The 16,118-nt window shown below is 41.8% G+C and overlaps 1 protein-coding gene across 1 annotated transcript in view; it reads right to left on the bottom strand.

Moving 5' to 3' along the window:
- Positions 1-15,578, bottom strand: part of pitpnc1a (phosphatidylinositol transfer protein cytoplasmic 1a) — a 50,012-nt gene extending 34,434 nt beyond the window's left edge. Inside the window, exon 1 of the mRNA XM_082529119.1 lies at positions 14,988-15,578. Coding sequence (XP_082385245.1) covers positions 14,988-15,035 — 48 coding nt within the window. The 5' untranslated portion in view covers positions 15,036-15,578. The remainder of the gene's footprint in view (positions 1-14,987) is intronic.
- Positions 15,579-16,118: the final 540 nt, after the last annotated feature.

The following is a 16,118-nucleotide window of genomic DNA, read 5'->3' as shown; positions in this document are numbered from 1 at the left end:
ACTTGCCACAAGTGCACTGTGCCACCTACCAATAGAAAGGAAAAGATAATGTGCATATTTCCACGAGAGAAATCCCACGCCTGGACCGTCATTGACTGCTGCCATGATTCTAGCCTACGTCACAGCGTCATGTGCGCCTTTTACATCCAACACAAAAACTGCAGCCGTGGTGCTTTCGATTGTACTCAGACCTCGGAAATTCTGCCTTCTGAATAGGAAGATGTAGGTAACACCAGACTGAAGATGAGCTGCATACAGGGCTGGACTGGGACAAAAAAATCGTCCCGGGCATTTTGACTAGAGACTGGCTCACCATTATAGGAAAAATCTTAAAGCCTTTGAATGAAAATAAACACTGTTGTGACAGTGATGTACACTGTTTTGATGGTACTGTATATATGCATCAATCTATCAATCGTTTGTTGTAAGATTCAGATAATTATTTTTTAAAAGCTAGGCATTTTAAATGAGAATAAGAAAGAAAAGTAATGCCCTACCTGGCCCCCTGGCAACACTTTGCTAGACCCGCCCCTGCACAGTTACCTGGGGTTATTTGTCTCTCAGAAACAGTTCATAGCTTCCCTTCAACTCATTCATGTGACCTAAAAGGTAAACCTGTTTCTCCATCACCTGTTCAGCTCTGATGATCCAGTAAGGACATCTCCTGGTTTCATCTTCATGTTTCCCTCTCACCAGATAACCAAACCGATATCATGACCAGCAGCTTTTTTGCAGCTGTGGCTCCAGCAAACACCAGCTGATACTAGAAATTAATATTAAATAAATTCTAACAACAGCTGATCAAGCTTAAACGTGCTGCTGTTGTTTAGCGCGACATCCGCTGGTTTCCTCTTTCGGCGCAAAGTGAGCGATAAACAAACAAGAGAGCCGATCAGCTGATCATTGATCAGTTTTCATGACTGAAGTAGAAACGGGAGAGGGAGGGGGGAGAATGAAAGAAGAAGAGGCAGCTGTGCAGCAAAGACACAGAATAACTCCAGCTTTGTGCCTTTTTCATTGTAGCTGAAGTCCGGGACAAACTGTTCCTTTTCACCTCAATAAGAAACGCGTAATATTTTCTCTGAATACCAGACGGGACGGTTGGCAACTCTAATAACTTATGAACAAAATAAAGTTCAATATCATTAACTTCATAGCACCCACCCAGCTGTATAGAAACTCCGTCATGCTAGCTAGCACGCAGTACGAAAAGTCAGAATAACGAAAATAAACTCCACCTAAACTTGGTTCATATCTGACCCAGAGAGACTGCAGGTCATAACTTCTTACCTGAAGTTCAGTTCACACTTGGACCGGCGGCCGCCTCGGGTCTCTTTTCCTTCTGCGTCCCTTTTCCTTCATCCACCTGCTGGCCTCCACCACTTGCTAATGTTACTGAATCTGTGGAAGTTCCGCGATAGCCACCACACGAAGTAACGAGTAACGACCCTATCTAAATCCCAGTGGAGGAAAAAAAGACAAACATTAAAGACACACAACTAGGGCTGGGCTATATCATACCGTTCACGTTAATAAACCTTCCCAGAAGAGTGGGCTGACATCATATTATACCTATTATACATATTATACCTCATATTATATTATGGATAAAGAATTGGAGGTCACTCAAGTTCACAGACAGACAGACAGATAGATAGATAGATATCGCATGGACACAAACAAACCTATACCAGGAATAACAAAGTCATGGCAGACAGGCATAAATACACACTGAGACCATCTGGTGTGTTGGATGAGGTTTCGCTGCCAGTGCTGAACTTTCCAGGTACATGGGTGCTGTCTCATTTGAAACAGCTGTTCACCAGATTTTCAAGTCTTTTAAAGAACCCCAATAAAATCATTAAATATTAAAATTAAAACACCTTTATGTGAAATAAGTATTATTGTTACTGTTAATGTTAATGCAGACTCCTGAGCAAGAACTTGTACTTCATGTATGCTGGTCAGTTGGACTCACATCTACACACACAAACACACATACAGACCTTGGCGTTTGTCTGCTCACAGAACACAAACACAAAGCCACTTCATCATCAAAGACATTTCTAATCAGTTGCGAGCTGCTGATGTTCCCATAGTAACCAGGGACACTTGTACCTGTTATTTCGGTATGCACATCATGTAGCTGTGCACACAACCACATATGGTAGATGACTTTAGATATACATTTGCATGTGTGTGCACGTGCATGTGTGTGTTATGGTGATTATATTAAACAACCTGTCTCTAGTCTTCAGGTTTCAGCTAAAGTAGCCCTTTGACATGCTGTGGTTCCGATACGGTATACACAGAGACCCTGTAGTGAAGGTTAATAGTATATGCAGCAAGAGCTGTGAATGAGACATTTTTAACAGTGTCGGGTGATGACCAGGTTAGGGGAGCTGATTGGATTTATGCGTGTGGGATCAAGTAATAATTATGCAGCTCATTGACTGAATCAGTCACATCTCTTGCGCTGACTTTCCAAGGAAAACATTTTTATTGGCGCCACAGACATTGATACCCGAAAAGAATTAATTAGCATCGGCAAATTCAGTGGACAAGAGAGAGTAATGAGGTCTGCAGGTCTGAGAGTCCAAACTTAAATCTGAGACTTTTTATTGTGTTCACAAGCTCCAAAGCTGTAATTGTGCTCCTAAAAAAACGAGGGTTTGCATATATTTTGCATATTTCTACAGACACATAAACAATAATAGTTGACAGTAACAACTGAAATAAGTTTGGCTTTATCTACAGGAATGGACAGGATGATGAAAAACAACAGCCATAGTGTCAAGTAGCAATATGAGGAAGAGCGTGGATAAATGGTGATTAAAAGTAATAAAATCTTCTGAACAGGTTTCTGTATCACTGTACTGTGCTTTTCCGTGCTCTGCAACCTACATATACTGTGTAGTTCTGTTTCTAGTTTAAACTAGGGTCTGGATACAATTATTAGTGTGGAAAAGAAAATCTTCATATATACACAAACAGAACAGCCTAGCATGAAACAAAAATTAGTACTCTTTTTGCAAAGCAATGCTCTGCTGGAATATCTTGGATCTTGGGATTCATCTACATGCTGACAAAATACCCATTACTGTAGAAAGAGTAATCCTTCATCATCACTTCTTTCCCATCCCCAGCCGGACAACTTGCCAGCGCCACATGGTCAAAAACTGTCGGAACAGCTTGGGGAACACGAGAGCCAAGGGCGCGGCGTTCACCTACCTTCACGAACAACCACGGGAGAGGCAATCGTTATCCCGTGAGACACCACCCAGAAAAACACTACACCCATAGGACAAGCTAAAGCATTCCCATTTTGCAAAAACCAGAAGTCAAGCTAGTATCTTAGTGTATTTTTATTTTTATTTTCATCACTGTCCTTCCCAAACTAATATGACCTTCAGGGGAGCACATGGCTTTACTCTACAGCACTGCCCCAGCTGTGAAGTGAGCTCTGCTAAATGTGCTCTAGAAATTTCAAAAAACAAACAATTGAGGAGAAACTGCAGTGCTGGAAAAAAAACAACAACTATGTCGCGACTAGGATTGTTACAAAAATTGATTCTCATATACTAATCCATAGTAAAGCTATCAGATTAGATACTCCTTTTCAACAGTAATTACACCAATAGCACCATCTTTGCCTCCTCCAGTTGGCAAACAACTTCGCACATCAGCTGCTGATGTGGTTGACACAGGGTAATGTTAGCTGCTTAATTATTAGTAATTGCCAGATAGCTACAAACCCAGGCACCGGGAGTCCCACGTGGATCCTGAGCCTGGGAAATCGGGTGGGTTGTGTCACAATATCTAATTTGCAAAAAATCTTTGCAAAGTTATTATTAAATTAAGTTATCATTAAGGCTGCAATTAGGGGCTATGACTAAAACATTTCATACAAGAACAAGGCAGCAAACATCATCTGTCCTGAAAATCTGTAAAGTTAAGAAAAACAGTGTTAATTTAACAGGATAAAAAAGTTACTTGTCTCTAAAAACGTTTGTTTCTCTCAAAGTCCCAGACTGAAATTGAGAAGTCAGAAACAGCGGCGGTCTACGTTAAAAACTGAAAATATGGTGCCAAGTCACTGAAGCCCAGCACTGTCTCATACAATCTAAAATATTGTCGTCTCTTTTGTTTTTTGGAAAGACCTAAAAGAATATCACTGAGTGGTGGGTCGGCCTAAGGGGGCCACCCGCAACAACGGGCAGACCATTCTGACTGCTCACGAGAAGCAGATCTTAAGTATTTACATAAACAAAAGACTGAATGTGTTTTCCTTTAAAAAAAAATAAAAATAAAAAATGTGGCAAATTCTGACCAATCACAACAGCCCATGAAGAAACCTTCCTTAATTTTTATTTTTATTTTTTTACAAGCCTTTTCTTGAACTAATTACTCATAACTTGTATTTTTTATTTCTGTAATTTCAACTGCCTTTAGGTGTAATTTAATTTTGAAAACACCAGTGACAGATCGCGTCACATTATCATATTTATCACATATAGAGCCCGATCACATGTACAATCTGTCCCATAATGGATTATGATAACATTAGAGGACAGCAAGCCCAGCTGATCCCCTCTTTCACCACATCTCTTCTTACACCTGTCCCATAACTCTACTGACGCATTAACAATGTGCCAGTCTAGCTTCTATTCTCGGGAGTCATTGTTTGTTCTTGTTTAGATAGCATGTTGACGGTAAGTGAGGTTAAATGGGACAGGGAGAGCAGAAGTGGGCTGATGGCAGAAAATGGAGGGACAGGTGGTTAAGATTTTCCGGATCTGATAAGATGAATGTAGTTTTTTATGCAAAGGTCTGAGATACTGTCAGCTGAATCCAGTACATTATAACAAATTAAAAAGGATAGAAACTATATCATCAATATAATGTGCAGGAATGTCACCATGTTCATGCAAAGTGAGCAGAGATAATCTAGTCAAACTGAGCTTTTGAGCTTTCTACATCATTAGTGTCATAATTTTTCCAACCAAAAAAAACATATGAATATATATAAATAAATTGCACAATACGTTTCAAAGTAATAAATCCCCCAAAATGTCTGATGTAGCAAAATTAACCGTTTTTTTGGGGACACATTTCCACAGTGTCTGTCGTGGGCGTGCAGAGGTTCTACTTAAAAATGTCTCGCCACATTCTCTAACCTCACGGGACCTCTGTTTGAAGCTCGGTGTCGCCACGTGTGAGTTTCAAACGCATAGCCGGAGGCAGATGCAATAAGGCAGAACTGTTACAGATGTCAAGTCCCAGGCTGACAAAAGCCGTTGGCAGAGTTACTGGCGTCAAATAAATCAGCCACATATTCACTGATGCTGGATAAGAAAGTCTTCTTCTGGCTGCATCTCGGCAACCAAAGAAAACTGTTGTGCTTTTGATATTTTGTGCAGTTCTCGATGGCAAAGTAAAAAGCATATTCCCTATATTTATGGTCACACTGCAGGTTGGTGTTTCCATCACCAATCACACAACAGTATTGTTTTTTTTAACCTATTTTTCCTCCTTGCTAATTCCCCTGTCCCTTACATGCTTTAAATAAAACCTTTTTATTTATCAGGCCTACCTTTGTTGGTTTACTGACCCTTCATGTTGTCCTCTATTTTCACCTGTAAAGCATCAGCTCCAGGGTTGCTTAGTGATGCGGCTGAACACCAACTTAATTGATAGCTCACAAGGTGGAAATCGACAGTCTGCGTTATCGACCGTGCTTGTGGAAGTCAGTCTCTCAATATAGCATCATCATCAGGTCATCAGTTCCTTGTGAAAGGATAAGCAGGTTTGGAGGATAGGATGATAATAAGAAAAATGTGGGTATTAAAATAATTAGAAGCTAATATGACTTAGTAGAAACATTTTTCCTTTAGCTTAGGATAAATTGTCAAATGTTCAAAGATCTTTAAAGTGTGTTTTTGCACAGTATATTCTACTTATTGAGTCCTTTTATGACATGTTGCTCTCTGCACGTCACTGTGAGCTGCCTGCGTCTTTGTTTGTGTTTTCGTTTTCTCTTTGCCTGTGTCATATCATCTTATTAATCACTGTGTTCGTCTGTTATTCTTCCCGTCTCACCTCCATCTTTGCGTTGCCCTTTATCGACCATGTGCCTTTAAATGAATAAATATGCACTCAGTGGTCTGAGATTCAGTCAATATTAAAGGTTACTTCAGGCCTACACTAAATCACATGTCTAAATGCTTTCCTTGTGCCATCGCTGGCACAGGCAATGACTCTTTGTCCCCCCCTCAGGACTTATTTTATTTCTCACCTGTCCATTAGTCACCCAAGTTCCCACAACCTCTGGACTCCTGACTGAGAGTGTTACTGCTCTTAATTTAGTCCACTGCTCCAAACTATAAATAGAAAACCGTTGACCCTCCACGTTTAACAGATCATTAATGTTGCTATGTAGCTGCTGTGGTGGGGTCATTTTTTCCTGCCCGCCTTTTCCACTCAGTAACCTTCTCAGTATTTTGCCCTGAAAGCGTGCCTAGTTCAACTTGCACCTCTATCCCTGGATATTTCAAAGACCTCGACTATATATTGTGTCTGGTTTATTTTGATAAGATTACCCGAAGAACTCATCTGCATGAAGGCTGTGATTAGAGTCTCAGTGGCCAGGCAGGTGCAGGCAGCTGAAAACACCATTTATGTGTAATAAACATCTTATTATAATACACCAAATCTCTTTCTATCTTTCCACAATCAGGAGCTGAACAACCTAACTTGGCACACAGGTACATCTTAGGCCCCTGAAGGTTCCCATCCATGTCAGATATTCTGAAAACATCATGTTGCCCAGCAACCACCTACCAACAGGATAAAAGAACCAATTTTTAACATGTAGTCGCCTATAAGACCCTAAGAGAGCAGCATATCTTTTTCACCTCATGACAATAAAGTTTAATTTATATCCCAAAACATGAAAATGAAAATATTATGATATATATGATATGTTATGATGCTATCCCATCGCCTGGCAGGAGATTAACAGGAGATTAAAATGTATATATACTACAGCAGGAACTCTGCACCGAAGAGGACTCGCAAAAATTGTTTAATGTATTTAGAGATTATATGAGTAAATGTATAACTGTACCTTAGGGAAATCTATATTAAGCATTATTATAAACAAGCTCTAAGTCATCATTTATATAGCAATAATCCTCTTTAGTATGCCATTTATAAATACAGATATAGGATTATGACTTTGATTATGATCATTACCAGCAATGTTGTACTCGCAATGACAACTGTACATGGTGTAACAGGAACAGATGGACATACATATCAGTATTTATAAATTCTGATGCTTCATAGTGTGACATTATTATGAAGTGCTACCGAAAGTTATTAAATCTTTTTTTACTATATGGGTGTAGAGTTGGTAGAACAATATCATGCATAAGAAACATTTTCACTATACAGTTATGCATTAACTCAGTATCTGACTGATGAGTGTAACAGTACACTATTTTCTAAAACAATGGATGGTTAACATGTAAATACATTTTGCTGTATATCAACATGCAGTCAGTCCCATATTTCTATTCACAACAGAGCACACATAGACCAACACCAGGCACCTTCAGGTTTGACTCAGGGTCAGGGAAAGCACAACATTTGAGAATATTGGTTTCAGCCTTGGAAAAATGTGATACAAATGGATTCATTGAGAAAATAATCAGGAGTTGAAACTCTAATGTTTGCCCCTGCCATCTTTAGTCAATTTCTCCTTTACCTTCGAAAATGCATGACTCTCACAGAAGAGATTCTTCAGTGGAGTATGGAGTCCACCGTGCACCTGTTTATCTTATCAGACAGTTACATGGCAGTAGCTGAATACATTTAGGTATGAAAAAGTGACGACTGTACTCAAATGGTCAGCAGATGGTATGTGGTGGAAGAGGAGATTCACATCATGGATGTGTGGTCAACAAATCTACACCAACTGTTGATATAGACCAAAAGCTCTGAGCAATGTTTCCATCTCCAAGCTGAATCGATGACACAAAGAATTAAGGCAGCTCTGAAGGTAAACGAGGGTCCAAACCAGCACTAGTGAGGTATACCTAATGAAGTGGCCAGTGAGCGCATAATCACAGCACTTTATACATCACTTTTTTTTTTGTTGCATATACTATTATATATTGTACATATATTTATTAGTTTCAGATTTACCCATTCGTATATTTTGCCTGTTTATGTTATTGTATTTTGCACAACTCTGTTGCTTGTGAAGCTCGCACACAAGAATTTCACTCGCATGTGCTGTACCAATGTACCTGCACATGTGATGTGACAATAAAAAGTGATTTGATTTGATTTGACTTGATCACTTCCAGCGCACACTCTGCTGTACACCATCTCTGCGGGGACTCGTCTTTGGTGCACTAATCAAGTGCATACAAATCTGAATCCTCCAAATACCCAGATCACAAAATACACAAACGCAGTGCAGCAACATTATTATTTAGCCAGAAGACATTTAGGGTATTTAGCCTTAATTTTTCTCCTCACCCAGAAGATTAGCCCTGGCAGCATGGGGGAATTAACTGAAATCCCTATAATGCTAATGTTGCAAGACCTCCAAATAATGCACTACGGAGCAACAAACAAGTAAACCAAAAAAAAAGCAGACTTTGGAAGAAATGCTTTAACGGAGTAGCAGCAATTTGAGCCAAAGTGAAAGAGCACAAATTCAAACATGCCACGAGGATTTTAATGAGACCCCCAGCGGGACCATTAGATGAAATGGTGTGCAGATAAATAAACAGCCATAAAGCAGGTAAAGAGCTGACTGATCACAGCAGCAATCAACTTACAAAGAATCGACGGTTTTTGGAAGCAAACAACCATAAAAAAGTCAAACAAACTAGAAACTAGAAACAGAGTACATGAGACATTTTTTTCACTCATACAAAAAAAGCATTAGTGAGTTAAAAGATGGACTCATTGACCAGATGGTGCATTAAAAGAATATCTGGAGATAAACATTTGAGTCAAACTGGTGACTTCACCAATTATCCTGCTTATTCAACCCTCTCACAGAGATGCGTCAGGACAAAAGAGAAAACTGACAAGCCACTTGAACTTTATCTGACTGAAAGCTGGGACGGTTATCTGACTGCACAAGAGACTGCTTGATAATCAGAGGGGATGTTCTGTGGAATTTTTAAAGCACGCGGTATTTGAATCGATATGTGCTGCATGTTGAAATTAGGCTGAAGCTTTCGGCCATACTGAGTGTAAAAATCTTCGAAGGTGAAGCAGCTGCACAGAAGAGCCTCCAAGACTGAAAGCCTGGAGGCATTTTGTTCTTTTCACTCTTGCAGTGGCTGATGTATGCGGTGCACACTGATTCAGTATTAAGCATGGGCCCCTTTATACAACACCAAAGGTGAGAAACTACATGTAGAAGTAAGCAAATATGGCTGCTGCTGTTGTTCTTGTATTGGTATCTTAAAATTGTTTATGCTGATTGCATTTGTCCTTTGTGTGATGGTGTAAAATGTGATTCAGAATGGAGCGTCAACCTTTGATTATCATTTTCCTCAAATCTGATGCTCTACACCACTAAAGCTGTTTAACCCGTTTGATCCACAGCAACAAAAACAAATAAAATAACAAACAAAGCACTTAGATAATACTTAGACGTACACTTAGATAATTACCAAAAGCAATCAATCTCCTTCTCAACACACACACTCTCTCTTGGCAGACTGTCCGAGTGAACATGTTTCTCTCCATCTGGCGTTTGTGTACCAGGTCACTTTCTGGCTAAGCGGCGAGTCCCTCAGGGAACAAGGGGTGAAACGGGCGTCTCGTTTATCAGAACGCAGAGCTTCCACTCTGAGGATGTAAACAAGATCTTGGGCCTGGGCCTAGATGCGGCGTGGGGCAGCTCCGTATGAAGGTACACAAACAAACACACTTAAACTCCCACAGAGCCTGATCTTGCACTGACAGCTGCAAGACGATGGAGCGATGTTTGGTGTATGCACTCACAAAAGTTATTTATTTGGCTTAATAAACACGAAGCAATACTTTTCAAGTAAAATGCAACTAAAATATGGAAAATCAAAAGTTTATTTATTCAAATAATTAATCATTAATACTTTATCACCCATATACATAAATGCCATGTGGACCTTGAAATTTTGACTTGTCCCCAAAATGGTCGAAGAGTTGGGTCAATGTGAAGCACACATGGTAAAATCTAGGTGGAGCTGATTTTTCTGTCTGTGTTGAGACACCAGTACTTTGTGATTGCCTTGTGCACATAAATTCAAATTCAAATTTTATTTGTCACGTACACAGTCATACACAGTACGATATGTAGTGAAATGCTTGGACAACTGCTCGTGACCTAAAGAAAACAAAAAAGGAAAAGGCTATGAATAAGATAGGAAATAAATATGAAAAATTAAAAAGGGTAAATTTAACTAGGAAGGAATAGAATATAAATTAAGGTTAAAAATGAAATAACTGTACAACACAAATTAGAATGAAGGGTAAATTTAACTGGGAAGAATAAGATAAAGATAAATATATAAATTAAAGTTGAAAATAAAATAACTGTACAACAAAATACACAATACACAATATAGAACTATATAAGAATGTATGAAGAAATCTAAATATAAATAAATATATACACAATAACAGCAGCTGTACAAGTATTAACCGGAAATGAAGAATATAGTGACCAGTGTTGTGCAAAACCAAAGTCCAGAAAGTCCAGTGTGTGTGTAAGAACTGTATGTGTGGGTCAGTACTGTGTGGTGGTGTGATTGAGAGACCGTATCGCCTGCGGGAAGAAGCTCCTCCTCAGTCTCTCTGTGTTGGTCTTCAGGGAGCGGAATCGCTTTCCTGACCTCAACAGAGAGAACAGTCTGTTGTTGGGATGGCTGAGGTCCTTCACGATCTTCCTGGCCTTGGTCCAGCACCGCCTGCTGTAGATTGAGTGCAGGTCAGGGAGCTCGGAGCGGATGGTGCGCTCAGCTGACCGCACAACCCTCTGTAGAGCTCGTCTGTCCTGCATGGTGCTGTTCCCGAACCAGGTTAAGATGTTTCCCGCCAGGATGCTCTCTATGGTGCACGAGTAAAAGTTCCTGAGCACCTTGGAGGGCAGTTGGAAGTCTCTCAAGCGTCTGAGGTGGTAGAGACGCTGTCGGGCCTTTTTCACCACGGTGTTGATGTGACAGGACCATGACAGGTCCTGCGTGATGTGAACTCCGAGGTATTTGAAGCTGTCCACTCTCTCCACTGGGCACTCGTTGATGACGGGGGTCTGGTAGTTCCTCTCCTGCTTAGTGCTGAAGTCCACTATCAGCTCCTTTGTCTTACTGACGTTTAGAAGGAGGTTGTTCCTCTGGCACCAGTTCTCCAGATTCCTAATCTCCTTCAGGTAGGCCGTCTCGTTGTTATCAGAGATCAGGCCCACCACGACGGTGTCGTCAGCAAACTTGATGATGGTGGTGGAGCTGGTAGTGGCCACACAGTCATATGTGTACAAAGAGTACAGCAGGGGGCTCAGAACACACCCCTGGGGGGCTCCAGTGCTGAGAGTGGTGGAGGCTGAGACATGTCCGCCCATCCTTACTGCCTGTGGTCTGCCAGTTAGGAAGTTGGAGATCCACTGACACATAGATGAGCTGAGTCCCAGATGCTCCAGCTTGGTGGTGAGTGTGGAGGGAATTATGGTGTTAAATGCAGAGCTGTAGTCTATGAAGAGCATTTTAACATAATTCCCCCTTCTAGTGTCCAAGTGAGTGAGTGATGTGTGGAGGAGATGAGAGATGGCATCGTCTGTGGAACGATTTGGTCGGTAAGCGAACTGTAGTGGGTCCAGTGTGTCTGGTAGTGAAGAAATGATGAAGTCTCTGACCAGGCGTTCAAAGCACTTCATCACTACTGAGGTGAGGGCTACAGGGCGATAGTCATTGAGAGAAGCAGGGTGGGGTTTCTTCGGGACAGGAACAATGATGGACTCTTTGAAGCATGTGGGGATCACCGACTGAGATAAAGAGATGTTGAATATCTCAGTGAACACAGGAGCTAGCTGGTATGCGCAGTCTCTTAGGATACGACCTGGGATGCCGTCTGGTCCTGCTGCTTTCCTGGTGTTCACTCTCTTGAAGGCTCTCCTTACTTCATGCTCGGAGATGACGAGCACGTTTCCGGTGCTGGCAGTATCTTCCTGTCTGCAGCCGTTAGCGCCGCTAACACTAGCATTGTTGGAGACCTTAGCTGCAGCCTCGAAGCGAGCATAGAAAGTGTTCAGCTCGTCTGCCAGAGTCACGGCCGCGTTCGTCATACCGGTTGTTGGTGCTTTATAGTCCGTTATTGTCCTTAGTCCCCGCCACAGGCTCCTAGAGTCACTCTGTTGGAGTTGTGACTCTAGTTTCCTCCCGTAGCGCTGCTTCGCCTCTTTCACCGCCCTCCGCACGTTATATGACGCGGCTTTGTACGGGTCCATGTCCCCCGTCATGAGTCCCGTGTTGTAGGCAGCGGTGCGGGATCTCAGAGCGTCGCGGATGGTTTTATCCACCCACGGCTTCTGGTTGGGAAACGTTGTGATAGTCTTTGTCTCCACGGTATCATCCGCTAGTTTCCCGATGAATCCCACAACCGCTTCCGTAAACACGTTGACGTCATCGTCGGAGCTGTTTCTGAACATGCCCCAGTCTGCGTCATCGAGTGCGTCCTGTAACGCGGCCACCGATTGATCCGTCCAGCGCGCGACCTTCCTCTGAACCGGAACTTCCTGTATGAGACAAACATACACCGAATATCCCCGTAAAGCTTGTCTTAAATATATAAATAAAAATTTAAAGTTAAAGGGAGAAACACTCTTCAACCAAATCGTGAGGGCGTAAAATGTTAGCTTTTATGCTCAAACTTGGTGATGATGAATGGCTGCTATTTGTCCTCTTAATTTCTACAGAGGCAGTAAATGTGTACCTTCCTTTTTTTGACATGACTTCATATCCTGTAACTGAAGATTATACTCTCATAATATGACTGTATAAACATTATGTATAACTCTTACAATTGCAAGAGAAACCCAAAACACAATTTGAACTGAAACTCATCTAATCTGACTGTTGATAGCACATTTCAAAATAAGATTCCACAACAAGTGTAAGTGGGTTTTCTTCCTTTCAAGGTTTAAACACTCAAAGATCTGTGAAGAACCTTAAACAATATGTATGTGGTGGCACAATTATGTTTTCACTGCAGTGGTTCAACTTCATTGCTATTTGGAGGTGAGACTCCCCAGAAGAAGCCTGTTGATGTCTGTTGGTGATAAAACATTCTTTAGCTCTTCAAGTCCTTGTCATATTGATGTGAAGAGAAACCTGTTGCCCTCACGCTGCAGTGCCATTTGAGGAGACTGTGAATCGTGAGTGAGAAATGCATTCAATATATCAGCACAGCACGGCCCTACATGAACCGCTCCTCATCACGAATCTATGAGAAAAAAAGGCAGTGTACTGACTCTGGGAGGTGAAGATGTGTTTTTATTATACATCCAGTTTTTACAGGAACAGCTAACAGTATGTTAGGCAGTTTGCACCACTCCGGGTGACTCCACTGAAAGACAATGCTTCAAATCTGACTGCTGCTGCACTGAGTACTCGAAGAACAATAACCTTATTGCCTTTCATTTTATGTTTGCCTTAAAAAAAAACAACGACTGTGAAACAGAACTGATTTAAAATGATTGTCCGGGCTGTGTAGAGCTCATATAAAGAGTTGTGTGTGTGTGAAGATGAGTGCGTGATTTATGTATCTTAGGTGTTCAAAAGAATAGATTTCACGTGCTCATTTACCAAGTCACTCTCAGATCGATGGATTAGGCCGGGCCACGTTATTATCATTACAACAAAAGATGTGATAGCCTTTAGTCTGCCACTGAGGACAACTGTGGCTCTTTTATCACCACTGGAGCGATGCAAAGCAGAAGAACCAATCAGCCTCAGGACACGATGTGATAAAGCAGCGCTTTGGCAAGAAACATAAATAGACCTCAGGAGGGGCTGTTAAAGCTGGCTTTCTGATTAAAGGCATGTACAGATGACTCCAATTTCATCCTCACAACAATGGGCTTCGCCTGACTGATGCGATGAATCAAGTCTTCACAAACAGCAAGGCTGACTAAACTACAATTTAATGTGGCCAACTCTACATTGTGAACCTGTGTGGCAACCCAGGTATTTAGAACTACGCAACACCACATGATTAACTGCACACTGTCAAACTCAATAAAAGTCTTCAGGTGGAACATCTATTGTGCCGTTTCAGGTGTGTATGGATTGAATCATTTGAAGACAATCAGCCCAAACAGCAGGAAAGTAAGGGAACGAGGATTTCACAAAACCACTCTGCTGTGTGATCGATTATAAGCATGAAGACTGGGGGACCTGGTTAGCAAAGGTATCTAACGTGATCACTGTGTGCAATACATCATTTCTGTTTGACCACACATGCAGCAGCTGCACAGGTGTGAACTTGCGCATTAGGGAGATTGCATGCAAACAAAGAAAAAAAAAAAAGAAGAAGCACATTCTAGTTTCATTATAATATAATACAATCACCCTGCCCGGTGGCTCCAGGAGGGGAAGACGCAGAAAGCAATCTGTAGCTACACATACTCACAGAGCACAAGCAAAACAGAGACATGATTCACTACCAAGATTAATCACACGACTCCCTCTGCTGCTGCTGGACGCAAACAAGCTGAGTGGAAGGAGAGACAAACAGCAGCTCCACCCCGCGGTGGCTGCCCGACTCCAGCTCTTGCTTGTATGAGGCTTTGGTGCAAAATATTGTGAACTTCCCTAAAATACTGCGGCGATCGCTTTTGCAATAGAACAAGTGCAGCAAAGCAAAGCAGGCAAAACTTGCTGATCTGCAAGTCTGCGGCTCGCAAAAATCAATAAAACTTCCCCTACCTCCTCCACTGTGAGAGGCATGCAGATGCGGTACTCCTTCATCAACATAGTCCAAGCACAGTGACGATGATGATGATCGAACTTTCCTCTGTGGGGTTCTCTCCCGATGAAAGTATTCTCTGACTGCAGCTGAGGTTCAGAAAAAACACTCAATGCTTTTCTCACTTGTGCATCAAGAAGACCTCCTGGAACGCTCCGCTGTGCCTACGTGAGTCTCCACAGACACGAGGTGTACTAGAGGTCCTTCCAGTACACGAGACGATCCCACTGTGATCAGCAGCTGTCACTTTCCTAAACTACTCCGACGACTAGTTTGTGCGACTGGGTAACAGTGTCAAAAGTCTGAAATTCAAAACAAACTTCAAAACAAGTCGCCCCTTTCAACCACAGCTTCAAGGGGGCTGTGTGTCCGCTCGAGTCCCGAAGAAGAACCGAGACTTTTTGGTCTCTCCGTGACTCTTCACGTGTAAATAACGTCCACTGAGCCGCTCTCTACCAGTGTGTCTCCACGCCCTTTGAGTTTTCTCCTTACTGTTCCGTCCAGGGATGCGCGGCCGTGCACAGAAAAGCTGTGTCAAGCACTAGAGAGCCAGCCAACAGGAAATGCAACCGGACCTGACCTTCAGCGTAAAAGCATCGCTGCAAAACAACCGCACAGCGGCCGCTTCACTGCGCAATAATACACACCGCAGTGGAAATCTGTCATAGTTAGGAGCAGCTTGAACCACTTCTCGAGTCCGACTCAAACAATGTTGGAGATTTGTTTATTATTTTTTCTAATGAGCGGAAGTTCTGCGTGATTTCTGTTTTATTTTTTTTACACATTTGTACCCCGCAGAATCTGCGCGTGCTAAGCGCTCGATCTCAAAGATTTCCAATCACAGTAAATACAATGATAGCCTACACGGAAACAGAAAATCGAAGCGCATTAAAAACCATTCAAAGAGACACACACACAGTTCAGATAGGACGTTACAGAAAACCATGTAAACTGCATTGCATAACTACGTTTCATAATTGTGCAGATTACTGATTCTGACCCCCCTTTATTTTTTATTTTTTTATTATCAGTAAAAATATATTTGGCTCAAGTGGCACATGGGAGGTCATGCAAGCCCATATACAGCATCC

The sequence above is a fragment of the Aulonocara stuartgranti genome (genome assembly GCF_965226115.1).
Source record: "Aulonocara stuartgranti genome assembly, chromosome: 4".
NCBI classification, from domain to species: domain Eukaryota; kingdom Metazoa; phylum Chordata; class Actinopteri; order Cichliformes; family Cichlidae; genus Aulonocara; species Aulonocara stuartgranti.
This window is presented reverse-complemented; position numbering and strand designations above follow the sequence as displayed.